We start from the raw sequence: 26979 nt of genomic DNA, 5'->3' as shown, positions 1-26979 counted from the left end.
CTTCGTTCGCGTTTATGCGAGAGGCAGCGCGAAGGCAAATTCACTCGCTGCTGTTGCTGCGCTTCCTCGCTCCAGCGTTTTGACAGCGAGTTTCGGTGGTGATCGAGTGAGATGTGTTCGTGTTTGCTTGTGCGCGCGTGACAACATGCTTTTTAAATTAATTAGTATGCCTATGTATAGTGACATGCTAAAAAGTTAGCCATTGGCAGTTTTAAGAAATGAGGCACGAATACCAGTAGTGCGAAATAATGGCAACTTAGATAATCACTGCGCGCGCATTTTCTTGCATATGTATAAGATTTTTACCTGTGAATAAACCAGTTGGTACAGGCCCTATCACGTTGATTCGCCTAATTGCGTCTAATTATATGTATACTATTACACAAGTGCATAATATATATTAATTAGTATTGAGTTAATATGTATCCTATTGACCGTAACCAACTCACCTTGCACGAAAAGACTAGTGCGCTGGTGTTCATTATGCGTTTCTGACTAGAGAGGTGCGAATAAGTATTCAAATATGTATCAAATACGATGAAAAATACGACACAAATAAGACTCCAATAGTCGTTGCTGTTCAATGAATATTCGATTCGCAATTTCAGCACTTGAAATGATCAACTATTCGTTTCTCTTCGAATATTAAAATTAAGCGAACTTATTGAAGCCTCGGGAAAGAAGGACCGATGCGAGCGAGAAAGAATGATTCTCCCTGCTGTAGAGTCGCGGTCAGAACGACCACGGCAAAGGCACCAGTTTCTGAGCTAACACACGGGGCAGAAAACTTCTACCCAATAATTGTCTGTCATTCATTAAGAATGCCTCGCTTTTAGGCAACCTATGTACCGATTGGGAGCCTCAATTCAGGCAACTTAATTGATTGTTTAACGAGGCTCGCCATGTTTGCATCCCTTTAAAAGGATGCGCGCTGCTTCAGTATCGCATTACTCTCCTTCAGCGAACACAGCCCTCAGCGTGCATCTCCTGAAGTGTTCTTGTGTCGTTAAGTGTAATTGTCACGATGCGTCAGATAGCTGGAAACAGGTGTTTCTCAGCTGCAAACTGCTCGCCTGCAACGCCACTCTCAAATGCATGTTGCGAGTGGCACTACAGGCGTGCATCGAATAATTTAAGTAAGCCGCATTTTATTCCCGACGAACTGTACAAAATCTTTATATTTCAGTTTGTTTAGAAGCGAGAAAAAATTCAACATTCAATTTTGTAACAAAACTCATCTTTATTGGATAATCGTATTGGATTAAATTGGGAAATTTAGTCATTTCTTATTTGTGTTTCGTACATATCGTAGTGAAGTGAAAGCACTGTAAAAAATGTCCGTCACTATACGGAGGAGTTCCGTCATTATACAGAGGAATTGCAGGTAAAAATACGGAAAGCATGTCGAAGTTTTAAAAATACGGCAAAAGATGCCGTTAATATACGGAAATGCTCCCCGTTTTAATTTTTTCGGACGGACATTTCACTGTAATAATACAATAGCTACACTGTTTTGCACGAAACAGACAGAATTCGGTATTTTTGTTATGCAAACATCTGCATTTTTGCGAGGAAAACTATACACGTTGTCTGAATGAGGGCTTGTACTCACAAAGTTTCATCTAACAATGTTTTATTGAAGACGCAAAGTGTACGTTTTACGAAGATACGTACAAAATGTGGGAGTTAGCCGTCTACGAAAAGCTTCAATAACAGATCTACAAATATATATATAAAGGCAACCTTTATACCAGTCGCAGTTTGCCTCGCATACGGGGCAAACTCTGCTCATATGCGCAAATGTATGCGTGTGTTTGCAATATTCTCAAATGAAACGTTTTGTAGTTCATAATACATCATTTTTGCACAAAAAAATTGAAATGCATATTCGAATAATTAACAAAGATTCGCTAAATAACTTTTAACTAATGACCTTATGGCCCACATTGCAATTTACGAATTCTAGCCGTAGAGTTGGAAAGGCCGATGCACTTGGAATGAATTCTCAGAATGACACCAGTTTCGAAGTATTATTTCCCGCACTTTGCGGAGAAATGCACAGGCGTTCCAGTTACTTTTGTGCTTGAATGCATGAACGACGTTTTGGTAATAAAGTAACTGGATCTCCTTTGCGTTTCTCCGCAGATTTTGGGAAATAATATGTCGAAACTGTTCTCATCCGGAGAATTCGTTCCAAGTGGATCCTCCTTGCGAACTCCACGGCTATAACTTGTAAATTGCTGCATGGGTCATAAAGTAATTAGTTCAAAGGATAATTAGTTTTTTTAATCAGTCCATTATGCACTTCAATTTATTGTGCAAATAATGTCCGCCTCCTCGAGTAGACCTGCTCATGAATGAGGATTGTGTTATCTGCTACACGCAACCTTTAAAAATGTTTGAAAGTGTTGCCAGAAACACCTGGTGTATTCGTGTTTCAGTTCTTACAGTGAAACCTCAATCTTTCTCACAGTGCCCCTAATCACACTGCTCAAAGAAAGCTTTTGGAAAGTTGTGAACTGGAATGCCAGTGTATTTTGGGGTACATTTCGGGCGTGGACATTTCAAAAATAGTAGAGGAATTTGTATAAGTTGACAGCAATTCATGATCATGAAACGATTCCGTCATTGCAACTTGTGCCCTAATGTGAATAATCTGAAATAGTAATTCGTGAACATATAATAGCTAACAGAATACTGATATTAGTCATGCATCTAATATCCGTCGCTAGGAATAAGTCATTTGAAAAAGCCGTGAAAAATTCCTTGATATATATTAATAGACGTGTGCACCCACAGACACCTACGTTACACCTGCATACGTATGTACATACAATGTTCCCAAGGAAGTATGCCTGGGGACAACCATCACTATAGCTCAAATGACAGAGCACCGCATACATCATGATTGAGTGAGTGAAATAACTTTAATAGGTACACACAAGACGCAGAGGAGACCCCGCGCAACTCGGCTAGTCCCACGTAGGGACCGCCAAGCCGAGCTTGACGGCCCGATCGCGGGCACTCTGGACGGCCAGGGTTTGGTCGTTGAGTTCGCGACTGCCCAAGAGCGCAGCCCACCTATCCTCGCTGAAGGAGGAGCCATTGGCTTTGCCCTCCTACAACACATGATCCAATGTTGCCGTTAGTCCTCCGGCAGGGCAGTCCGCACTGAGATACCTTTCAGAGTATATTGCATGAAGAACCGCAAGGTTGGGATACTCACGGGCTTGTAAACGTCGAAGGGTCACCGCCCGCGCCCTCCATAAGGCGGTATACCTGGTGTGTGTGGATGTCTGGTAACCTCATGGAACGTGAGCAGGGGTTCCCCGCGGGGCAGGGGTACTGCGAAGGCGGTGCGGTCAGTGAGTCAGCGCGCGGCCTCGGGCGTGCTCTCGTTAGGGTTAGAAAGAGAGCCCTCAGTCGGCCGCAAGTGAGCGGGAAACCAAGTGATAGAATGCGGAGAGATACTATTGACGCTTTGGAGAATGCGGAGGGCCTGAGGGGAGACCATCCCGGTTTTGTAGGCCTTAATACATCATGCCGAGGTGATTGTTGCGCCTAAGGCCGTTGGTAAATATTTCTTGTTTTATTACTAGTTTCATTCACTATTATTATGAAGATTATTGCAAAATAAAGCATTACGTTTAATCAAAAATTCGGGTGAGACTTTCTATTCCCTTTTTAGCCATGTTTATTGCAATAAACGTAGTACATAACATGTGAGTGAAGAAAGACGAGTTACTGGGAGATGAAGACTTGCAACGGTCAATGTAGGACCTCCTTTTTGACGAAGGAAACTAAATGAATGGATGAATGGATGAATGAATGTTGGGCGAACGAGATATTGCTGAGCACAGAGCCAGTATTTTGACAAATGAACTTGTCTTCATGAGTGCATCAGCTGCTTTAAGTCCGACCCTCATGGAGCCACGTCTTCGCTTCACCGCCACTCATGAGGTGATCCAGCAGCAAACGCCGCTGAGCCGCTATCTATGTGGCCAGCCATAACGCAGGAGATTACTGTTTCTTAAGTTTAACCGACAGTAAAGTCTAGCATGTTGTGATACTTAATAACGCCATAACTTAGTGTTTGAAAATTCTTCCGCAGTTATTTCTTCTATTTTTACGCCTGGCTATTCGCAGCCTACAGAAAGCGCAGAAAACAGCTTAGCTCTGCCAACATTGTGTCTATGCGGATACAGTTGCTAGTGCAGACAGAGAACACCCTCAACGTAGGGACCGCTCACACACACAGGTAGACAGTCTAGGATATGTTTAGGTGTCGTGTGCTGGGGTCCGTCCGGGTCCTGTTCACACTTGGCGACCACCTCTTCCCATGCCGTCATCTTGCGCTGGTCTTTGTAGTCGCACCTGCATCAATCCCACAGCACTGGTCCTTTTTGCACCACGGTTATCGGTCTATCATAGAATTGTACGCGTGCGGCTTTCAATGACTTCTTTTGTGAATGCACTGGCTGGTCGTACTTCTTGCATGTTACTACACACGGGAAATGTTGTGGCGCCACAAAAACAAAAGATTACGAACGGGAGCCCACAAGCGATGATCGTGGGTTCACCAGCGCCATGAATCCCATGATGAAGCGGCCGGAAGTGCTTGCTTATGATTAGCTCGAGCATGTCGCCGCGAGCTGAACGCTTCCGGCGGTAGGCGAAAATATGTGTCCCCTCCAAATCGGTGGGGTGCGTCCCGATTTTTGACGCCGGACGTAGAGCGGTCGCCGTCGGACGAAGTTCGCCACTCGGACGCCGGAATCAGTGGTGGCTGCTTCGGTTTTGCCGCACCCTTCCAAGAAAGCTGTTGCACTGTCGAAAACAAGCCCCTTGCCGAACCATTGACTCCGAGCTGAGGCTTAGCTCGGGCGCTGGTCAGTAACTTGTCAATGTTACGATCACAACTTTGCCACTCCTCGCCTCCCTGAATCTACCTTATGCACTCAGTTATTCCATTTCTAAAGCCTCTAATATTCAATGCATGTCTCTTGCAGGCTTATGTACTGGTCACCCGGCGGCAAAGTTTTCCTTGGCCTCTGTCTAGTACTCGCCATCGTTGGTGGCTTCTTTTCTACCGTGTACATCGTTTCGGCGTACTCTGTTGTCACTGCGGAGTTTCCGGTGCACACGGGACTCATAATTGTAGGTGGGCTCTTGCCTAAACTTGTTTACTTTTACCGCACCTACGCACATATTTTTGCATAATGCTCGCACCAGTACATTGGCTGTGAATTTTTTTGTCTCTCGAGTAATCATGACACTCACGAAATTTGCTCCAGCGACAGTGTTTGCTTCTTCCGATGTCACTGTTGACGCTGACTCTGAATACATCAGTCAGAGTAACATTATTTATTCGTTTAAAAATTATAGGTTCCGCAAGCGTCTTGAAATAAAAGAAATTTGCAGTTCCTGCTTGTGTAGAGACTGTGCTCATATTACAAAGGCATGTGCTGTTTATCGGTATTACTTTGTTTGGATTTACGCTGGCTGCCGTGAGAGCTTACACCCACTTTTTCCTCCTTTTTTAATTGTTCCATTGGAATATTTCTGTCGCGTAATTATCGCATCCTCTAACAAAGCATCAATTTTCCGCGAAAAAACGTGTGAGCATTATGCGAGTGTACACGATATATTTCATTGCTTCTTTTTAGGCGAACCAATTTTAATATCGCCCTTTTGTAAAATGGCTCTGCTTCTTACACCTCAGTTGTGAAGAACTCGATAATTTTTAACGAGCCACTAGAAATTATCTTCATAATAAGCCGTCAACAGAATCGAAGAAACCTTATACTCTTATACCTGTCTTCTTCATTGTAGTTGTCTCGTTTCACTTAAAGCAAGCAGCATCTAGCCTAACAACTTCGAATTTGTTCTAGCGCAGGCAAAACAACAAAACCGACATCAAAGGCACATGAGACAACACAAAGCCCTAACTTTACCACAATGAGCTGTTTCGTGTTCCTTCGATGTCCCTCTCATTGACCTCGCACTACAACAAATTGGATGACGACTTACCCACAAACCTATCTTGCCATTCTTTTAGCCTAAGATGTCCGCCTCCGGTAGTTTCAGGCTACAAACGGCATGTCCTTATCAGAGTGGCATAGTGTTCCTGTCGGAGAAAGTAGAGAGCACAGAGTGTTAAATAAAGGAAGTGTATACGCAAAATCGACAATGATTATTATTGAGGAGTAAAAAACATACACAATACGCGTACGAGAATGTTGTCCCACTACTGCTAATATTCAATGCGTTCTCGCATGTATAGCCGAGAGCGTCAATAATCTTTCTAATTGCTTGGTCCCAATTTTTAACTACTATCAGGGTGCTGCGTATCTCAAAGATGCACTGGCAGCTGCGGTGGTGTTCAGCCAGGTGCCCAGATGACATTCCGTTTAGAATAAAAGCACGTTCTCTGGCTCGGTCATTCAAACGTATTGCGCCAGGCCGATGTAACACAGTCTACAGGAGTGCACCACCCGCGCATACCTGTTACGGTATTAATTCTATAAGCCCAGGACATTCGATTTCGAGTTTATGCAGCGTTTTGTCCTCGTTACGTTTAGTTCCGCATTATTTCTTTGATTGTATTAACAATTTTTTAACAGGATACGTGCTACTTTGCTAAAGTTAAGATGTTATCGAGGGTACTCAGCTATGAAAAACGCCGCAATTGAACGCCATAATTTTGGTGCTCTTTAGCACCACAGTCATTCAATTACCCCTGCCCGAAACCTCAAAACACTCTTTCTACTTCTGAAGGCCAGAATACAATATCCGCTAGCGAGAGCCAAACACGCGACTGTAATCTCAGCGATAAAATTTCATGGCCACGACGCTGCTGCGGCCGCTATTGTGCGAATAGTATATCTGAACAAAAAAAGAAAGCTTAAAGCGATATATTTCAACAGTTGCGAGAACAAGATGTCGTAGTGTGCATTGATTGTTGTTGAACCTAAATCCCACTACCTACGATTCACAGTTGACCGTCTGCACTGGTCTTTCAACATGATTTCTGAATATTTACTAAATAAACCATCATATCCAATGTGCCGCTACTGTTTCAGAATATAAGTTTGTGTCAACCACAATAAAAGTGCAACACGTCCTGTCTTTCCAGTCTACAATGGAATTCATGTGGGGCGCAGGATCTATGATCGGGTCTGGCATCGGCGGTGTGCTAATAGACGTAAGTAACAAAAAATATATTTGCGCGCATGCTTACCGGAACTAGCCCCGGTATTCTTAGACGATCCTCCACACGAAGCCGCACCTTCGTTGCGAGCAGTTGAGCACAGCGCCACCCATCGACTGAAAGACGACGCTACGCTTCTCGATAACTGCTATGGAGTGTCAATGAAGCGCATTGGGCGCCACCATCAACTTTCTCGAGTCGAGGTGGAGGGTTCGGTGGAGGGACGTTCTAGAATATTGGAGTGAGTGTTTCTTTCTTGAGTTTCAAGCCCCGCGTTTCTTTCTTCTATTATTATCTTACAATTCATTTCGATGCGTATCCACGAGTGGAGTTTCTTTGTTTCGTCTTTAGGCCTGGGCTTTTCCTCTGCCCTTCTTCGTAATGGCAGCACTGGTGAGCTTTTCACTCCCATGGACGACCCGCTCGCCAAAGATACCCGACAAACCTCTAGAAGGTAAGACACGTATTCAGACTTCTCACAGAACTGCAGGGAACGAAGCCTTCGTGAAGTGAGCAAAGATATCGACGGTCTCTTGAATTAATTCAACGAAGTGTGTTAGGCTGCTATATGCACGGTTTTCAGAGACAATGATCCTTGCAATATGGCCACACATGTCGCAGGCTGACAAAGTAAAGCAGCTGCTACTACAGTTTACGATATGGACTGGCCTCAATCACCGACTGTAGACGTGATATACAGTCCCACGCGTTCGCACTGCGAATGCTTCCTCCCCTCCCTCCCTCTTCTATCTTTGTTTTCATCTGTTAACCCTATTCCACCTGCTTAGGGAAGCAAACCAGATGCGCACTTGGTTTACCTCCCTATAATTCCTTACCTACCTCCCCCTCACTCCCCCCCCCTCAAGAAAAAAGATGTCATCCGACTGAGAGCTGCAGGAGAGAGAGAGAGAGAGACAAGAAAAAGAAGGCAGGAATGGTAACCAGAAAAGTGTCGGTTGGCTACTTTACGCTGGAGGAAGGAAAAAAATGGGAATATAAAGAAGGGAGACAGAGAGTAATACTGAGCTACAAAGGGAACCACGGGTTTTCAAGAAACTGCTTTGTCATATTCAGTGTGCCTCCGCTTCGACTTGTCGACTTTTTGGCCGCGCTCTGCAATCTGCCAGTTAGCCTAATCTGTAGAAGAACCACTTCGGAAAGGCGTTGCTCCCGGGGTTTATCCCTAGGGCTGTTTTTCAAGACAAAATCTTATTTGCTGGCCTCATGCAGGTTTGGTGTATCCGGAATCTGGTTACCTATCTTGTAAGCTCTTCACAAGAGGGACAATTTTGTTTGTTTCTAGTATCGTAAGAATCATAAAACGGTATCAAATGATGGGTCTCGATAAAACGAAGGGCGAAAAATAGACACAAATTAAAACAATGAAAATCGGAACGAAAGTACAAAAATATAAGAATACGTGCGCTATAATATCGGATGCAACAGCTGTCATTCTAAGAGCGCAAGATACATGGCATCACAATAGCGGGCCGCCGTAGGGTGCCACGATAGCAGAGCTGCCGAACAGGGTAGTGGCGCTCTTTGAGCAGCCCCGCGCCGCTGTACACCACAATGACGGTCCAGATAAAGCTCGATGTGTCTTTTGTGTCACTGGTTTCAGGATGAAACGAACATCTGGGCAAATAGTATGGGAGGTCAAGATATTATTAACTGACCAGAGTCACCCGCCGTGGTTGCTCAGTGGCTATGGTGTTGGGCTCCTGAGCACGAGGTCGCGGGATCGAATCCCGGCCATGGCGTCCGCATTTCGATGGGGGCGAAAACATCTTAGATTTAGGTGCACGTTAAAGAACCCCAGGTGGTCGAAATTTCCGCAGTCCTCCTCTACGGCATGCCTCATAATAAGAAAGTGGTTTTGGCACGTTCAAAATTTAATTTATTTCAATTCACCAGAGGTTATATTTTAGCCCGAAAAAACGAGCTTCTACATTCGAATAAGCCTATAGAATTTTATTTCACGCCACGAGATGAATGCACTTGTCAAGGCAGTCAATGTGGAAGAGCGGAAACGCAAACGGGCCGACGCCGCACCTGTTCGCCGCACCAAGGACAGCGTCGACACTCGCGAAGCGCACCTTGCCCAATTGCGTGAAACCGCACGAGTCTGCCGTTTCAAGGACAGTGTCTCTGTGAGTCTATGTGGTTGGGAAAAAGAAAGGAGTATCAACCAAAGTCGACGCGAACGAAAACAAGGTCTACGTAGTACATGCGCATAAAAAAATGTGGGCAGTTTGCACTAGCGGTGCAACGCTGGGTCACAGCTGAGCTATATAGTTCCGGCTTTTGCTGAGTGTTGCTAGCTTTTGACGAAGATAGGTCCACCTATCGAAACGTTGGCCAGCCTGTCTGAGGTACTTCAACCCTGTTTAAAAAATTTTATACCACAGTGTGCCATTCCATCTGCCAGCCCCTTTCTTGTTTTTAGCTTTTGCGAGGTTATCCATGGCTCGGGTAGGTTCATACTAAGTGTTGCTAGGTTTTGCTAAGTTTCACCAGGTTATGCATGGCTTGGTCAGGTTCACTCTAAGTGCTGCTATGGGTTTCGCTAAGTATTGCGATGTTATGCCTAGCTTGGGCTATGCTCATACCAAGAGTTGCTAGGCTTTCGTAAGTCTTACGAGGTTATGCATGGCTTCACTATGCTCATATTAAGTGTCGCCAAGGCTTGCTAAGTTTCGCGCAGTTTTTGCGAGGTCATACACAGCAAGGCCGGTAAGCCACACAAGCCCCAGCATGTCACACGCACACAAGCCACACTACGTGCATCAGGAACAGTACTTCAGTACCAGTCGTCAACATCGTCGATCCGGTCATCGTTCTCGACGTCCGATCGTCGTCGTGGTCGTTGTCATGGTCGGGGGCGGCGGGGAAGGCTTCGCGAAGCAGTTGCAAGGCAGAGCTCTTCTGTTCGATGTTCCGAACCGATCTCACCGTGGACAGATTCGCGCCGAACCAGAGGTGGTCACAGACACGGCAGCTGTGCGCGACCTCCATGCCGAGGAATTTGCGCTGAAAGCGGTCGTTCGCACTTTCCACGCAGTTGCGTATTTGGCTTTGGAAGTGCACGGTGACGCGCAGGCCCGGAACCGATTCCTGGCGGCGCCGAGCATTCAGTCGGCAGCGTTCATTACCTCTGGCCCGAAACTCGGGATACTGGGCTCCGTGACAGCGTTTGTCGGCGGCGGCCTCAACGCCATGGGTAGAATCAGCTCTCCTTCGTCGATCGTAGTCCCGCTGAACCACGCGCCGCGCTTCCTTGTAGGTCACAGACGTGACAGCTTTTGTGCTGTCACGTCTGTGCATTTGTGCTGTAACACCCCCCGTGCCGTGGCGGGCTTGATGCTGGAAATTTTCGAGCAATCGCTGGCCGGGATTGCTTTCTCGGCGATGTCCAGCGTTCAGGCGCCCTCTCGCATTTCCTGGAATGAAACGCAGGATCCTCGACTCGGCGCCGCCTCTTCTCAGCCGCGGCTTCGGCGCGGTATTCTGGATCAGCCCGGCGGCGACGCATCGCTTCTCGCTGAGATGCGGGGACCCCGAGACTCTGGAGCACCTTCTCTGTGCCTGCCCATCCTTGGCGCAGGAACGCTCCATAGTAATCAACACTTACAGATGCCGCGGCCTTCCAGCGGCCGCAGAGACCGACCTTCTGTTCCCCGTGTGTCCTGCGTCGCGGCTGTCCCGGCTCCCTGCGCTGCGAAGCCTGTGGAGTTTATAAATTCTACTGGAATAGACACCCTGTAAGCGCCCGCTTCAACGCTGGCCACTTTACTAAGGACTGCCACCTGTCGGGCATAGTGGATTCCTGCGTTTTGTGGCTACATCCTACCCCTTTCTCTATTATCTTTCACTTCCCACTCCCTCTCCCCTGACGCCGTTTCGCCATGCTCCCCCACGGGTTGCAGAATCAAGCGTCTTTCCTTTCTTTTGATCACTATCATCACTACGGTGCTCTTTCTGGTAAGCCACTTCTTAGTCGGACTTTTTCGGGCGTCCGGAGTTTCTTCAGTGTTCCCGTGGAAGCAGCTCGTACGCAAGGAGTTGACGATGCGTTAGGTGTGTCGCCGCGCCAGCCCAAACCTTTACTCGCCTGCGGCGTCATGACTCCACCCTATCACCGTCTAGGTGGTGTTGACCCTACGCGCGTCGATGCGAGGAGGTTACGTGGCTCGGTTCTCTCGCAGGTGGTAGCTAGGCAACGCGAGGCGACGCACAGCTGGGTTTAGTTTTCTGGTAACGCTCCACGGCTGAACAAATGCTTAAACAGCTCTAATGTTAAAAAAATGCAAATATAAAACGCGTATGAAAAGTCGACGTGCACCTACCGTGGTGTTGTAATGGCTTTCGCGGTGCGCTGCTAAGCCCAAGAGCGCGGAATCAAATCCCGGTCACGTCAGCCCAGTTTCAAAGGGGGCGAAATGCAAGTACAGCCGTGTGCCGTGCACTGATTGGGTGCACGTTAACGAACCCAAGGTGGTCAAAGTTTTTCTGGAACCACCAAATACGGCGTGCCTCATAATTATATTGTGGTTTTAGCTCGTAAAACAAAACAATTTAAATTAATGGTTGACATGTATGTTACAATTGTTACAATGGAAGATTTTACAAAAAGAACGCTGGATCTTGACATGAAATAAAGAAAAGCCAAAATTAAATGCATGGCCTTTAGTGACTCAATGTCAATAAAACACATAAATACACCTAAGTACGCACAAATTATGTCATCTACGTCGACCTTGTCTTTCACGTCTACATTGGCTGGCACGCCTTTCTCTATTGTTCGTCCATTCCGGACCTTTCTTCTTGACTAATCCGCAAAAGTTTCCTTTAGCAGCTTCATGCTATGGTCGGGTAAGAACGACAATTTTCCTTTTCATGAAAGTTTCGCCACCTGGTGGACTGTCACCTACAAGCGTTGGCGTTTTTCTTGAACTAAGCGTCGGTGTAGAGACGCGGTAAGCATGAAAAGATTCATTGGCTAGTTGTATGACAGACTTTGGGATATCCTTGGCCCTCTGAGACTTTGTAGGTACGAGCTCACTGGCACCTTCTTGCCCTGCTTGGTGGCACCGGAGGCGTAAATTAGTACACCTGCATCTCTGGCAACGAATCACACAAAAATCATCGCATAGTCGTGCGGATTTTTTGGGGTTTATACTCGTATTTGTTACCTCAGATAGAGGCAAAACGGCAGGCAGGTCACCTGGATAAGCGTATCCAATTTGATACGCTGAACTTGAGGAAGAGAATAGGGGAGAGCAAAAGGTAAAATGAGAGAGAGAGAGAGAGAGAGAGAGCAACTAACGCGACCAATACAAGTGCACCACAACCTATTAAAAGGAAGCACGCTAACTTCCGCGATTGCAATCGACGAGACTGCTTTTCTGGTGCCTGTTATCCGTACACGGAAATATATTACCTTGCAGAGCATTCCTCCACTCGGCAGAAAGAGAAAGGATATTATAGAAAAGCACAGAGCTTGGCCTACAGCACTCAGAGTATTGACTTTCAGCTGAAGTAGTGTGCTATCTCCGACAGTGGTGTTGCGAAAAGCATGTATAGTTTTGTGTTTTCACTTGTGGTTAGCTACCGCACGACAAACATCCAATAGCATCAAAATAAAGAGATACAAATTCATCATTCGCACTGCTGTGCACGAATATATTAATGTAATATTTACTGATCCTTACTGCAACAAGGACATCAAGTATCCACTATGGATACTTGTAATTCTAAATAACAAACTGTTTGTGGAGGGCTTATTACAAAAACGAGTTGCCTTCGTGGTTGCAGTCGTTGTCATCATCGTCGTTGCTGTTGTTTCATTTATGAGATCCAGCAGGATGAGAAAATAGGCCACCGAAGGACCGGCTACTGCAATCATCAAAGATAAGCTACAGCCACTAGGGAATGTAAAAACAAAAATAGGCTAAGACAGAACATAATAATCACGCCCAATAAATGGCAATGTATCAGGCACAGTATATGCAATACTCTGGACACATTCACACCTTCACAGTTGGCTCTAGTTGCTCGATTCCTCTACGTCAGAGTTTGCCATATAGAAGCTATTAGAGTGCCACGTGCAACGTTATCGAACACGGCAAACTGATGGCTATCCTGACTGCAGTTCGCTCTATAGCATTGACTTCATGATGTACAAAAACAGGTTAAAAGTGGTTCACAAAAATGGGTACACATGCAGAAATTACGATTTCCTGTAGTAAACTCGCAAGCAGAATCTTATAATCGCGTCAAGCGCGCAAGACGCTAAAACAACCTAACAAAGTGAACGAGTTCCAGCGTACTAGTCTTTCAGTGGATGCTGGGACAGTAGAACATTCCTAAAAAATATGCAAATGATGCAGAAGATCTGGAAGCTCATCAAGAGGATACGACGACCGCAACTCCCATAGCAAGATCTGAAATATGCTGCAACATTAAGAGACACATATGCGCATAATAGTAGAAGAAATGAGTTTGACAGAATTTTGGAACTTTTGACCGATATTAATTTGACCCCCTTATTGAATACCATATACCGATAGAGTTAACATACGTTAGCATCGTCATCAGCCTGTTTTATGTCCACTACAGGACGAAGACCTCTAACTGCGATTTCCAATTACCCCTGTCTTGCGCCAACCGATTCCAACTAGCGCCCACGAATTTCCTAATTTCATCGCTCCACCAAGTCTTCCGCCATCCTCGACTGCGTTTCCCTTCTCTTGGTACCCATTCAGTAACCCTCATGGTCCAACGGTTATCTAACCGGCGCACTACATGACCTGCTCGGCTCCATTCTTTATCTTGATGCTAATTAGAATATCGTCTATACCCGTTTGGTCTCTGATTAAAACCGCTCTATTTCTCTCTCTTAACATTAAGCCTAGCAATCTTCGTTCCATCGCTTTGTGCGCGGTCCTTAAATTGTTCTCAAGCTTCTTTGTCAATCTCCAAGTCCCTGCCCCATATGTCAGCACTGGTAAAATGCCCTGATTGTACACCTTCCTTTTCAATGAAAGTGGTAAGCTTCCAGTCAGCAGCTGACAATGTCTGCTGTATGCGATCCAACCCATTTTTATTCTGTAAATGTCCTTCGCATGATAAGGGTTCCCTGTGATCAATTGACCTAGGTAAACGTACTCCTTCAGAGACTCTGGAGGCTGACTGGCGATTCTGAACTCTTGTTCTTTTGCACAGCTATCGATCATTACCTTTGTCTTCTGCATATTAATCTTCAACCCCACTTTTACACTCTCTCTGTTAAGGCCCTGAATCATTTGTTGAAACTCGCCTGAATTGTTGCTGAACAGAACAATGTCATCGGCAAACAGAAGGTTGCTGAGATATTCGCCGTCGATCTTTACTCCTAAGCCTTCCCAGTTTAATAGCTTGAATACTTCTTCCAAGCACGCAGTGAATAGCATTGGAGAGATTTTGCCTCCCTGTCTGACCCCTTTCTTTATAGGTATCTATTTGACTTTCCTGTGTAGAAATAAAATATCTGTAAAACCTCTGTAGATATTTTCCAAAGTAATTAAGTAAGCGTTCTGTACTCCTTGATTAGGCAATGCCTCTATGACTGCTGGTATCTCTACTGAATCAAATGCATTTTCGTAATCTATGAAAGGCCTATAGAGAGGCCTATTGCACTCTACGGATTTCTCGATAAGCTGATTAATTACATGGATGGGATCCATTGTAAAGTATCCGTTCCTGAAGCCAGCCTGTTACCTTGGTTCACAAAAGTCCAGTGTTGCCCATATTCTATTGGAGATTATTTTGGTAAATATGTTATATAAGGCTGGGAGTAACTAATGGGTCTAAAATTTTTCAATTCTTTAACGTCTCCCTTTTTGTGGATTAGTATAATGTTTGCATTCTTCCTGTTTTCTGGGAACCTTGCAGTCGATAGACACTTCGTATAAAGAGCCGTCAATTTTCCAAGCATTATGTCTCCTCCCTCTTTGATTAAATGGACTGTTATTCCATCTTCTCCTGCCTCTCTTCATCGTTGCATGTCTTGTAAGGCCCTTCTGACCTTAGCGCTTGGTATGGGAGGAGTTTCTGTATCATCTTCATTACTGCTTCTAATGGAGGTATGCTGACTCCTGGGTATAACACAGGTCAGTATACAATTCTTCCGCGTCGTTTACTATATCTTCGAGATTGCTGACGATATTACCCTGCTTATCTTTTAGTGCATACATTTTGGTTTGTCCTATGCCAAGTTTCTTTCTCACTAATTTCAGGCTGCGTCAATTTTTTACGGCTTCTTGAGTCTTTCTCACGCTATAGTTTCGAATATCGCTTATTTTTGCCTTGTTGATCAGTTTTGAAAGTTCCGCGAATTCGATATTATCTCTTGAGTTGGACACTTTCACTCTTCGTCGTTTCTTTATTAGTTCATTTGTTACTTCGGAGAGCTTGCTTACTGGTTGCCTTGGTGCTTTGCCTCCCAGCTCAATTGCTGCCTCTGAAGCCAGCCTACTTAAGGGTTTCATTTATTAGCTCTATGTCATCATCATCTCTTTGTTTGCAAGTATCACCTTGAATTTTTCTGCTTTTACCGTTACTGCCTCTACGTTGACCTGTTTTCCCTTGTCCAATTTCGCTCTTTCTCTCTTCAACTTGAGGTGAATCCTAGCCTTCACTAACCTATGATCTCTGCACATTACCCTACCTATCACTTCTACATCCTGCACTATGCTGGGATCGGCAGAAAGTATGAAATCAATTTCATTTCTTGTTTCACCATTAGGGCTTTTCCATGTCCACTTTCTGTTGCTATGCTTCCTGAAAAAGTGTTCATTATCCGATGCGCATTACTTTATGCGAATTCTACCAGCATCTCACCTCTAGCTTTCCTAGAATCGACGCCGTAGTTGCCAATCGCATGTTCGCCCGCCTGCTTTTTCACCACTTTTGCATTGAAATCACCCATTACTACTGTATACCGAGTTTGCACTTTTCTCATCCTTAATTCAACATCTTCATAAAACTGATCTACTTCCTCATCATCTTGATTGTATGTTGGAGAGTAAAATTGTACCACCTTTAATCTATACCTCCTATTAAATTTGCTGACCCTGCAACTTCAATGCGTGCAACTAAAGTGTTGTCGAAGTTTATGCAGGACACCAAGCTCGATGATTGGCTCTAGCAAAGCAGCTGTCTCATGTGCATAAGCACTCACCACTTCTCTTATTATCATCATCCATCCCAGTACTTTCACTCCTCTTCCCTCTTTCCCTGTCCAGAGTAGCAGACTAGAGCGCACTAGGTCAGGTCGACCTCTGTGTCTTTCCTATCAATAAATTCTATTGTATATATATATTATAGTCTTATCAAGTTTGATTACTACTACAGCTACCCTCTCAATAATGCTGTAGAATTCGTCAGCGTTGCCCGCTATGTCCTCATGGATTAGGAATCCTACCCCGTATTGCTTCTTATTTAGGAGACCTCTATAGCAGAGGACATGTCCATTATTGAGCAATGTATAAGCCTCACCAGTTCTTCCAATCTCACTAAGGCCGATGATATGTCAAACAATGTCTGATATTTCCTCAGAGAGTCCTGCTAAGCTTGCCTCACTTGAGAGGGTTCGGGTGTTAAATGTTGCAAGGGTCAGTTTCCTTTGGCAGCCTGTCCGGACCCAGAGATTCATAGCACCTTCTGCTGCGTTACAGGTCTGACCGCCGCCTTGGTCAGGTGCTCCGCAGCTGCTGGGGACTGAGGGCCATTTGGTAATTGAGTGGGCCATTTGGGGGAGGGGGTGGTCGAATACTGCACCAAGGGGGGCCAGTTCCTGTTCTGGCGAGGGAGGTGTTCTGTTGAAGCTCAGTGGGCCTTCCTAATTTGATTGTACCTAGATTAGTGTAGCCCCACTCGCTCGCGGCATCTTTTGCCGTTGACAGGTATCACTCCAAGCCTGCATTTGTTGTTTACATATATATAGAAACGTTTATTTAATGTCTGCCTCTCTCCCCTCCCCATCCAAGTAATAGTTAAATAAAACAATTCTTATCAGCAGTGCTAAAACCGTTACTGTGAATGTGTGAACGCAGATGAGAACTTAGAACACCTTCTTTTAAAATGCTGCATACAGTTCGAACCAAGGATGAGACGGATGACCAAATTTGAGAGGCTCATTTAGAGACCAATGAGTGTAAAGAATCTGTTTAGCTCATTGACAACTATTGCTCTTCCAAAGTGTGCACTTGTTACTCTACGGAAGCAATTTTTAGCCAAGTAATACCGCCTACTATTCTACGAATACTAAAAATGTAATTTTGTTATGTTAATGCAATGTGTGTGTGAATGTATTATATTACGCACTTTCATACTGAAGCAGCAATCTGTATCATGTGTTTTCACATGTGAAATTTAATATTTAGTATCTCTAATGTGTGCGATAAAACGTGGTTGAATAAAAATTATCACTTTTGATCACTTTGATGAGTTTTGATCACTTCTCGTGATCCTCTGCCTTTTATCGTTTGTGACATTTCAAGCTGCTTCCATACTGTAACAACTTGTGCTTCGGGTACTGCTCGTGTTTAGCCATTTTGCGATGCGTTCTGTTAGCTTTTCTGTTTTGCCACTTGCAACAGATTTCTTTGTTTCTCATATAAAAGGTGATGGGTAGCATCTCATGCTGCAAGCGCTTGCCTAAGTTTTCGTGCAAATAAAAAATTAAGATATATACATAAAGCTTTTCTCAGCATCGCAAAGAAATTTTTTAGAGCATTCTGTGTAGTAAATGATAGCTTGTTATACACCTCAAGACCCAGTTAAAAGCAGGACTCAGCGTTTTCGTTTGAAAAATCAGCTAGAAAAGCACAACTTTTTTTTTGCTTTTCCACAGTCTAATTGCTAAGTAAATAAACCTCAAATACGATAAACTACTGTATCCATTAGGGAAACACGGAGGTAGGATGATGTAACTTACACTTTGTACTGCCTTAAACCAAGCCATAAGGTGCCGCACATATTCTAGATATTAGATCTCGATACCTACGCTTCTTCCGAAGGGGCTAAAGAAATGGCTCAAGCGATACGATGATGAAATCATCTCAAGCAGAACCTTGCAAACAAGAACCCCGTATTGCATACGATGCACCCGATAACGCATTATGGTCGCCGGATCTTTTCAGAGGTTGAACAGCATTCAAGCTCCGAGTCTCCAAAAAACCAGGAGAATTTGTTCAAGCTACTCATCGACCCTGTGTTCATAATTGACATGGTTACGGTGATGTTAAGTTGGATCATCATGGGATTTAATGAGCCTACATTAGAGCCACACCTGAGACAGGTAACGTATATGTTAGGGTTAGTGAAAACGAATGTTGAACTTTATTTTTTGTTATGAGAAGCAACGGGAACCTATATAAAGGTCATTTTTTTCCAGTTTGGCCTAGACACAACTGAGCTTGGTGTCGTATTCATGGTTCAGTTCGCAAGCTATACTGTCGCAGCCCTTGTCCTTGGTATTTTGTGCCAATTAAAGGTGAGTTGCAATGTGCTTTTCGGCGAGCATTTTATTATGTTTATACATAGTATCTGTTTTCTGTGCGCGAAGTTTAGAAGAATGCTTGAGTCACCGCACAACATCGTTCCCTGTATGTAATACTCGTGAGCTTCCGGAAATAATACTCTTTTCTTTTTCTTTTTTTGGCGGTTTTCACATTGACTACTGCAGGCGGCGCCCGCTACCCTTCTTATCTGGCACGATAATTTTGCTGAAAGTGCTGTACAAGCTACGAGCAAAAATGAAAAAAAAAAGCATACCAGTCGGACAGCGACGCCCAGAGTTTTTTAGTTCATAGCTTAAAAGTAATTTATCTATATTCTCCACACTAACATCTGAAGAATGTGCTTTCATGCGTCCACGCACATATATGACAAAAACATTTCTCTACGCGTCATGGGTGTCCTGTGGTTCAAAACGACTTGCTAACGCAAGCCCCCAAGATGGCAAAGTGTTTGGAAAGAGGCAAAGCCGGGAGAAACGCAAATGCGTATATAAAGTAGCAAGGTTAATTCGACAAGCTTCCTTGCAAGTGACTAGTTAATCTGCGCCATTAGGAGCAGATCACCTTCTAAAGAGAACTTGTTGGATCGCCCGGTCAGTGTCTGGCGCTTTTTCAAGAGTGGTGGTGGTACACTTAGTACACAATTCAAGAGTGGTAGTGGTACTCTTAGTAAAGCCAAAGCGAACACCACAGTCATAGTGTCACGGGCAGAAATATTGGCCGGGTCTAGTGTTACAAAGTATGCAGTCCGAGGGTACCGACCATCATAAGTAAAAGGCAAGAAATCAAGGCTCGTGAGATTTGTTAGCGCAGCAAGCGTCCTCCCAGAGCTTTACAGCCGCTGCTTCCGTTAACTTGCCAATCTACAAAAGCTGCTAGAGGATCGAGCTGATGATATCGCCGTGGTCGGGCCGCGTTCCAGCCACGTTCCAGCCACATTTCCACAGCACTACAGGCAGGCCAGGCAGGCCAGGCAGGCCAGGTAATTCATGCAAGGGACGCCACATGGGGCAACCTGGAATACTGGAAAGCGAAATAAACGCGTTGCGCAGGGTGCAACCACTGTGAAAAAGACTCGGTGCGCTAACCGATGATTTTAGTCATATTTGCAAAAGATGCCAAAATGCCTGACGTATTTCAAGTGAGAAGGAAAGCACAGTTGCCACTAAAAAGAAGCAACACGAAAGCCCGTAATTTAGAAGAAAGGTGACGTAAGTGTGCATCATTTGAATGAATGAATGAATGAATGAATGAATGAATATGCTGCATCATCAAGCACGATTTTTGGTGTACGTGCGCTCCCCTCCTTGAATATTGCTGTCGCAGTTGATCAGCGATGAATTCCTTGGACATTACAGATCTACAACACTTCATATTTTCACGTTTGATGATTTCATGTTAAATGCTTCTTTTCCAGATGGACGCGTTCTGTGCCTTTTTGGGCCAGTTTGTGACAGTGTTCGCTTATCTTATTCTAGGGCCAGCGCCCTTCATCACAACAGAAGCGTGAGTATACTTTCAGGAGTATAACTGCGCTTGTAAATGTGATAGAAAGAAAAGTGGTATTAAAATTAAATTATGGGGTTTTACAAGCCAAAACCACTTTCTGATAATGAGGAACGCGGTAGTGGAGGACTCCAGAAATTTTGACCAACTGGGGGTCTTTAACGTGCACCTAAATCTAAGTACACGGGTGTTTTCGCATTTCGCCCCCATCGGAATGCGACCGCCGTGGCGGGGATTCCATCCCGCGACCTCGTGCTCAGCAGCTCAACACCATATTCATTGAGCAACCACGGCGGGTAAAAGTGGTATTCTCGATGCAATCAAGAATGTAACCTTGGAGCTATTTCTTGTTCCCGCATATCGGTGACGTAAAATGAGGCAGTAAACCACAGATCTTAAGAAGTATAAGAACCCAATCCGTCCAGTGGGTCCAATGACACTCGGGCAAACCACACTAAAGTGCATTAAAAATATAGGGATAATATGACAATATATTGCTGCGCGAATAATGCATCTATCAGACTGAATGGCAAAAATTCAGGAAAATATCGCAAATGAAGCGTGTGCAATACAATCACATCCTGTAAACGTTTATCAGAGTCTCATGCGCTGCCACAGAATCAAGCAACGCTTACGTAATGTAGCCGAACGTGGACGAGATAACTGATCATAGCGTTTTCTAGTGCAAGAAAAGTTCGACTTTTTGAGTAAAACCTTTGGAAATGAGAAGTTGCACTTAAACAGGCAATTTCGGTAATATGCTTTCGAAGTAGAAAACAGAAAGACGAGTAGCTTAAGCGTGTACATATGAGAGGGCTGCTGAGAACTTACGGAAACTTGCACTCTGCTATCGCTATCAAGGAGGCGCTGCTATGATGGTAACAAGGAGCGTCAGTAATTAACGCTAATATTCCTTTCCCTCGCTCAAGTTTACTGTACGAGAAAAGTATGGGATGTCACGAGGGTAACTCGAAGCCACACCTATTTCATGGCGGCACTAGTTCTTGGAGACCACAAAGGGCGCTTGTGTGTTTCAAGGCCATTTGCGTCGCTGGACATGTAATTCATAAATGGGCAATTGCATTTCGAAATTTCTCGAATTACGCTGAGAGATTGACAGTATTTTCAAATAAATAAATAAATAATTTCTCGCTCACAGCACGTGGCAAACTAACAGTAATGGTGATAAGCGCAGATCCCACTGGAATCTTTTCGCAGCGGTGCAGCGCGGAACGATGTGTTTGTTTCGTGTTTGTAAAATGCATGAAAATTCTGTAACCTCGGGCAATCAATTAGTCTGCACGGTGTGTAGTTAGGTAGGCCAGAACATTCCCGTGACAATGCCTCCATACATTCTTCTGCACCTATTAGAATGCATTCATGGCCTTCTGACGTCACGGTGGCATTGCTTATTTCCTGCGAACACTTGTCACTTGCCGAGCAGTGGAAACAACGTTCCCGCTGCTTGACATTGTCATTTCATGTATGCATAAAGCGCCAGCAGAACCCAAGGATTCTTTGAAGGCAACACTTTTCGATAACTTTTGCGAGGGCTTCTGCTTCAAACTAGAGTTGTAGGCAGTAACCTTGTAGAACTAGCGGAGCAAGAGTACATGGTCCGCACCATAGAAAAATGCTAATTTTTTCTTTCTTTTCATTCTTTAGGACTATGTGGATGGTATACCTATCTCAAGTGTTCACGGGAGCAGGCATGGCCGGGCAATTTGTTTGCAGCTATTGTCATTCATTGAAGCACGCTGTGTAAGTTTGTTTACGATGAAAATGTTCAAGCACACTTTACAATGGATGACTCAGCGGATATTCTACATGGCTAAATGCTACACCATAACCAAGTTGCATGCAGTCTCTACTCGAAATTTCGTGGGAAGCATGCAGAATGGCAAAATTGACAGGCTGGAAAAGATTATTTTTGTTCAGTGCACAATAAACTTTGACAAGGTGAAGCAGGGATGCGACAAGCGCTTTGGCTCGTCCAATTTTCCGCAGCAAAGGCGCCGAAGGACTCAGCACATAGTAATAGAATGCCAAAATATTCGCCCATCAATACCCGTAGGGAATGCCCACCTTCCTGAGGTGCTTGAATTCAGAAGAGGTCGAAGCATTAGCTGGTCTGCAGGCAAGATAAGTAGGAGACGTTCAGTAAGAGACGCTGAGGATATTTATGGGAAATACGCAGAGCAGAAATTGATAGAACCGAAGTTGTTAGGAGCACAGGTAAGTGCGCAACACAGATATGAAGGTTTTAGTGAAGAAAGAAAAGATCAACAAGAGATAGGCAAAATGCAAGACTGCGATAAACTTATTAAGACCTATTAGTTCAACCAGGCTAGGTGACTATTTCTCATTGTCCAGTTTCGAAGGGGATGTCAAGAAACATTATCATCGCGTTGGCGAGCCTACATACGAAAACAGCGTTTGCATCTAGGCTCCCTGATCGCTGAAGAGAATAGGCTTCGAGACAAGACACTTTGTGAAAATAGGGGATAGTCTAAACCCTTTAATCGCGTTCAGTGTTTTGCTGCTGATCGGTCTATGTGGCTCATGCAGGGCAAGAGGATACTGTGATGACATAAAGACAACATCGTTCATTTCCACCATAGTAATTACAAGTCTCGTGTTTGGGTGAGTTCTCTCTTAGCAGCTCTGCTGTATTGCATTATCAAGCGTGATTTGTTATCTATAAGAGCATTGTGTCTACTGCGATAAACAGGACCAAGAGCCTACAAAAATCTGTACAGCAGGTGCATTCTGTATGGTAGAAACACTGACAATAAAGCTGAACAACAAATATTAATGAAGCAGCAAGATCGCTGGTAAAACAAGGTGTAATCATCATTTTCAATTTAGATCAGTGACTGTCTCTGGTTTTCATTCGACATTGTTGTTCGTAGTCCATAAAAATACATTGATAGCAGCTATAGACCTATGGTTTCTTGTGCGACGTCTGTTTAGATTTTAAGTAGTGAGGATCACTTGCGCTATTTCAGGGCTACAGTGACACCTCCGATTGCCGGATACCTTGTTGAAAGATTTGGCTATAAATCAGGATCAATGTTTTTGTTTGGACTTCTAGTTATATGGGTAAGTGTGGTGGTTTTTATTATTCTGTAATAAGAGTAAACCATGCATATAGTGTTTGTGTTGCGTGGCGCAATACCTTTCAAGCATTCAATTAAGTCCACTGATAAAGAGACTTCCGCTGCTTAATGCCTAATAAATAGAATATCTGCGAAGGTGCAGCTCTACCTGACTGTAGAATACAGAAATTCCAAGATCTAGCTTTCAAATGGCTTACTGAGGTGAACAGTAAACAGGTGTTTACAGTAACATGGCCAAAGAAGACTGTTAAGAGCAACATGAGCGAAACGTAAGGGCTGCATTTGTAACCTTCTAGAACCACGTGCGACTGTGTTTTATGCTATTATATTGGTGCACCAAGCAGCGTACGGCATACTCACAGAGAAACAGCTCAGATGTGCTATCGTCTTTGCTTTTGTGATATGCCATGCCAGGATGTTAAATATATGGTATTTACTATGTGGCTCGAGTTCGAAATCAAGAATGCGATGTTTACGGTAGATACTCAATTTCTTTCCAGTTCCAGCACTACTTTATACCTTGTGACATTTGTGTATACTGAATGTAGCATGTAGTAGTGACTCTTTTTTATTTTGATCTTTCAGACACCAGTTACGCTCATCCAGTGGTTGGCGTCATCATGCAGCAACAGAAGAAAGAAACAATCAAAGTTAGCAACTGATTCGCAGATATCTGCATGCTGACGCAGCACATGTAATTTATGTTCACCTGAAAACATTCTATAATGTGGTCTACCCCATACCATCATCGAAAACAAGCCTGAGCACTCAGCTAGAATAACGTCTCCGAAATAATTACTAAGGGCGCGTTACCCTTTGTATCGGCAGGGCATATATACTCACTGAGTCGACAGGAGTGTCGCTACTGACAGCCCACATGCCACAACAGGCACCACGCAGTAACTTTGCTGCGTGGTGCCGCAGTAGGCGTTTCAGCACTCCCCTATCTTCTAGATCGGTAGCGCGGTTCGCAAACAACTCCTACATAGAACAGCAATTGATTGCCCAAGGCGCCATCTACCATGTCCGGGGTGCATTTACGTGAAAAAGACACCTACATGTCCTGTTTGATATGAGAGTAAATGGGCGAAACTACGGCGGAAGAGTCTACCTCTCCTAGTTAATCAAGAACTACGCAGGTGTGTTACGTAAGTATACTCCTGATATAAAACAGAGTTGCCGTCAGGAAGAGCTGAAACATGATTTTACTTAAGGAAAGCATTTGGTCTGTGATAGCATAACAAAGGAACCTCTAGGCAAGAGCGAGAGCGCTGTCTCAATCTGTAGCTTCTAGGTTACAGTGGACAGTTATATGAGAAAGAACAGCCATCTACATAACAGCAGAGTAGAAATAGGCGTCGCAGTTCGAGCGTAACAGCCGGCAGGTTTAGTATTCTCATTTTTATAGTTTTGTAGCGCTTCTGTGGGCCTTAATAAGAGATGGTTATGTTGTTGCTTGCAAACAACACCGTGCGTTGCATTTATGGCGTCAGCGTAACACGCGAATGTGCTCTAAACCCATAAACTAAGGAAGACACGAAGACATCCATAACGCTATTCAGTTCTCCGCATCAATATGCGCACTAAAAACACTTTCCTTGGTGCACAAATACTCACACCTGCTTCTCACATATAGATAACAGACGTATCTGTCGATCACTGGCATAAAAGTAGTACCTGAAGTTGCATAGCGCGTGATATGCATTGTGTTCGATCTCATGTCATCGATTTACCTTCCCAGTGCGGGCATAAATTCATCAGACGCAACTGGAAAATTAAATATGCGTACAAAATGCTGTCTTCGCGATGCCTGAATTCTGTAAATCTCTCTTGCAGAACGGTGCCACGCGTCTTATATCGGGAGCCTACATTATGTGTACGTGGCTGAGTTCACATTTAGATGAGCATTTTAGATGAGCCGGAAGGCCATCTGGCCCGCCTAAAGACACCATGAACTAATTCCCCCCACCTGACGAAATAATGTTGTTTTTATCTCTCTCTGTCTTTCTCTCGAGAACTTGCTAAAGCTCTGCGACGTGGCCTGCAGGCATGTTTTACATAAATAAATGTTATATTACAAAAAAAGCCCTTGCCTTTTTGAGATTCAATGGACCCTTGTGAAACGCGTTCGCGCTGTCGCATGTGCATGACAGCGAGTGGATACCACTCCTAATAAGCTTACTAAGTTCATAGTTCTCCTCCACGCTAGAACGGCTCTGACTCCAGCAGTTGAAACTGCCAATGTTTCTGCAACCATTAACGTCACCTTGAATGTGCGCAACAATCAATATTGATTATGATAGCTAGCCAATACCTGCTCCTCCATGTAAAAGAAAAAGGTATTAATAATGATCACGTGTGCCTCCTTCATAATGTGTTACACTTCCGAGTCCAGTACAGTATGCAAAAAAGAAGCAAAATATTGGTCTGCCAGCTCGAGCTCCTGCATAAGCGATGTGATTTCGCCATTGTGGCTGTCCTTAACTCAAACCTGCTTCCCTTTGCCTTTTTTCATTTGGCTGAGTAAATTTGGTACTTTCTTTCAGCCTGCACAAGCGGCTATAATTACATTAATAAAGAATAAAGTTCCACATGAATTATGCCAGTAAAGTTACAAAATAAAAAGTGACATATCACTTGCCAGATTAACACAGTATTCGAGCAACACCTCTAAAGCTAAAAAGACGAAACAGTAATATGTCTTGCAATGAATTACATAAAAAGCGTCACGCCAAAAAAAAAACTGAATTTAGCGGGACACCTCAAGAAATGAAGCCAATTCCTACATTAATATCCTATAACACCGACCAGGTTACTTTCAACGGCAGTAGAGCATTGGCGAACTTAGAAATAACATAAAAGCAATATACGGATGGAAAGGCTGATTTATAGGTCCCGAATCGGCGTCCTGCGAAACAAAAAATTGTTGGAACAACTCAGTCTAGACGACTGTCGATTACATTATTCTACTTTATTTGATACAACGCAAAGTTTGACGGGATCCTGTCTGGTTGAGAAAAGGCGCGATGATAAAAGGGAACATCGACCGAGAAAAAAAAAACAATGAGGGAAAAATCAAAATGCGTTTTGGCTCCCGTGTGGGAGCCAAAACGTCTTCATGTTCAAGGTGAACAATTCTCCCTCGTAGACAACGAGTGTTCGCGGTCATCAAGAGAGATCTGTTCATATTTACCCGTGCGTGATTCAAACCATGCCCGCTAATGTATTCGTTAGCAAATGCTTACTGAAATTTATGCAGCCTATGAAACTACGGACCTTAGTTCCTTGTGTAGTTGTCTAATACTTTGCTATGCCTATTAATGCTTCGTCTTTGGGAAAGAACTGCCACTTTCTTGACGGGAGAAAAGCATTCTTTGACCTATTTGTTCACCATGAGTAAGGTGAAGGGTGAGCAATGTAAGCTCGCTGCTGGGATTGTCAGCAGGTCGCACAGAGGCTCAAACATCGAAAAACCGATACATCGTAATGCTGGAGCTTCCTCTGCGTTCCCGACAACTTCACCGTTATTCTTTACTGCATGCAGAGAACCTCAAAGTCTCGCGGCAAATGGTTAAGGTCTCGC

General features: G+C 44.2%; 1 protein-coding gene and 1 long non-coding RNA gene across 7 annotated transcripts in view; one reads left to right on the top strand and one right to left on the bottom strand.

Moving 5' to 3' along the window:
* LOC135916641 (MFS-type transporter SLC18B1-like) overlaps positions 1–25470 on the top strand; it is a 69901-nt gene extending 44431 nt beyond the window's left edge. The window contains exons 5-15 of the mRNA XM_065450062.2: positions 5010–5157; positions 7136–7204; positions 7562–7664; positions 18394–18551; positions 18648–18746; positions 20189–20277; positions 21943–22038; positions 22846–22920; positions 23286–23379; positions 23982–24046; positions 25233–25470. Of these exons, the coding sequence (XP_065306134.1) occupies positions 5010–5157; positions 7136–7204; positions 7562–7664; positions 18394–18551; positions 18648–18746; positions 20189–20277; positions 21943–22038; positions 22846–22920; positions 23286–23379; positions 23982–24046; positions 25233–25284 (1048 nt within the window). The 3' untranslated portion in view covers positions 25285–25470. The remainder of the gene's footprint in view (positions 1–5009; positions 5158–7135; positions 7205–7561; positions 7665–18393; positions 18552–18647; positions 18747–20188; positions 20278–21942; positions 22039–22845; positions 22921–23285; positions 23380–23981; positions 24047–25232) is intronic.
* Positions 1–26979, bottom strand: part of LOC135916647 (uncharacterized) — a 465480-nt gene that overhangs the window by 146026 nt on the left and 292475 nt on the right. For 5 of the 6 annotated variants that reach the window (XR_011514685.1, XR_011514684.1, XR_011514682.1 and 2 more), the window contains 2 exons: positions 6031–6127; positions 3227–3345 (listed from right to left, as the gene is read on the bottom strand). This is a non-coding gene — a long non-coding RNA (uncharacterized lncRNA). The remainder of the gene's footprint in view (positions 1–3226; positions 3346–6030; positions 6128–26979) is intronic. The other variant, XR_010569009.1, reaches the window with a different exon arrangement.

This window comes from Dermacentor albipictus, chromosome 5 (assembly GCF_038994185.2).
Source record: "Dermacentor albipictus isolate Rhodes 1998 colony chromosome 5, USDA_Dalb.pri_finalv2, whole genome shotgun sequence".
Lineage (NCBI taxonomy): Eukaryota > Metazoa > Arthropoda > Arachnida > Ixodida > Ixodidae > Dermacentor > Dermacentor albipictus.
The sequence above is the reverse complement of the archived record's forward strand: the minus strand, read 5'-3'. Positions and strand labels throughout refer to the sequence as shown.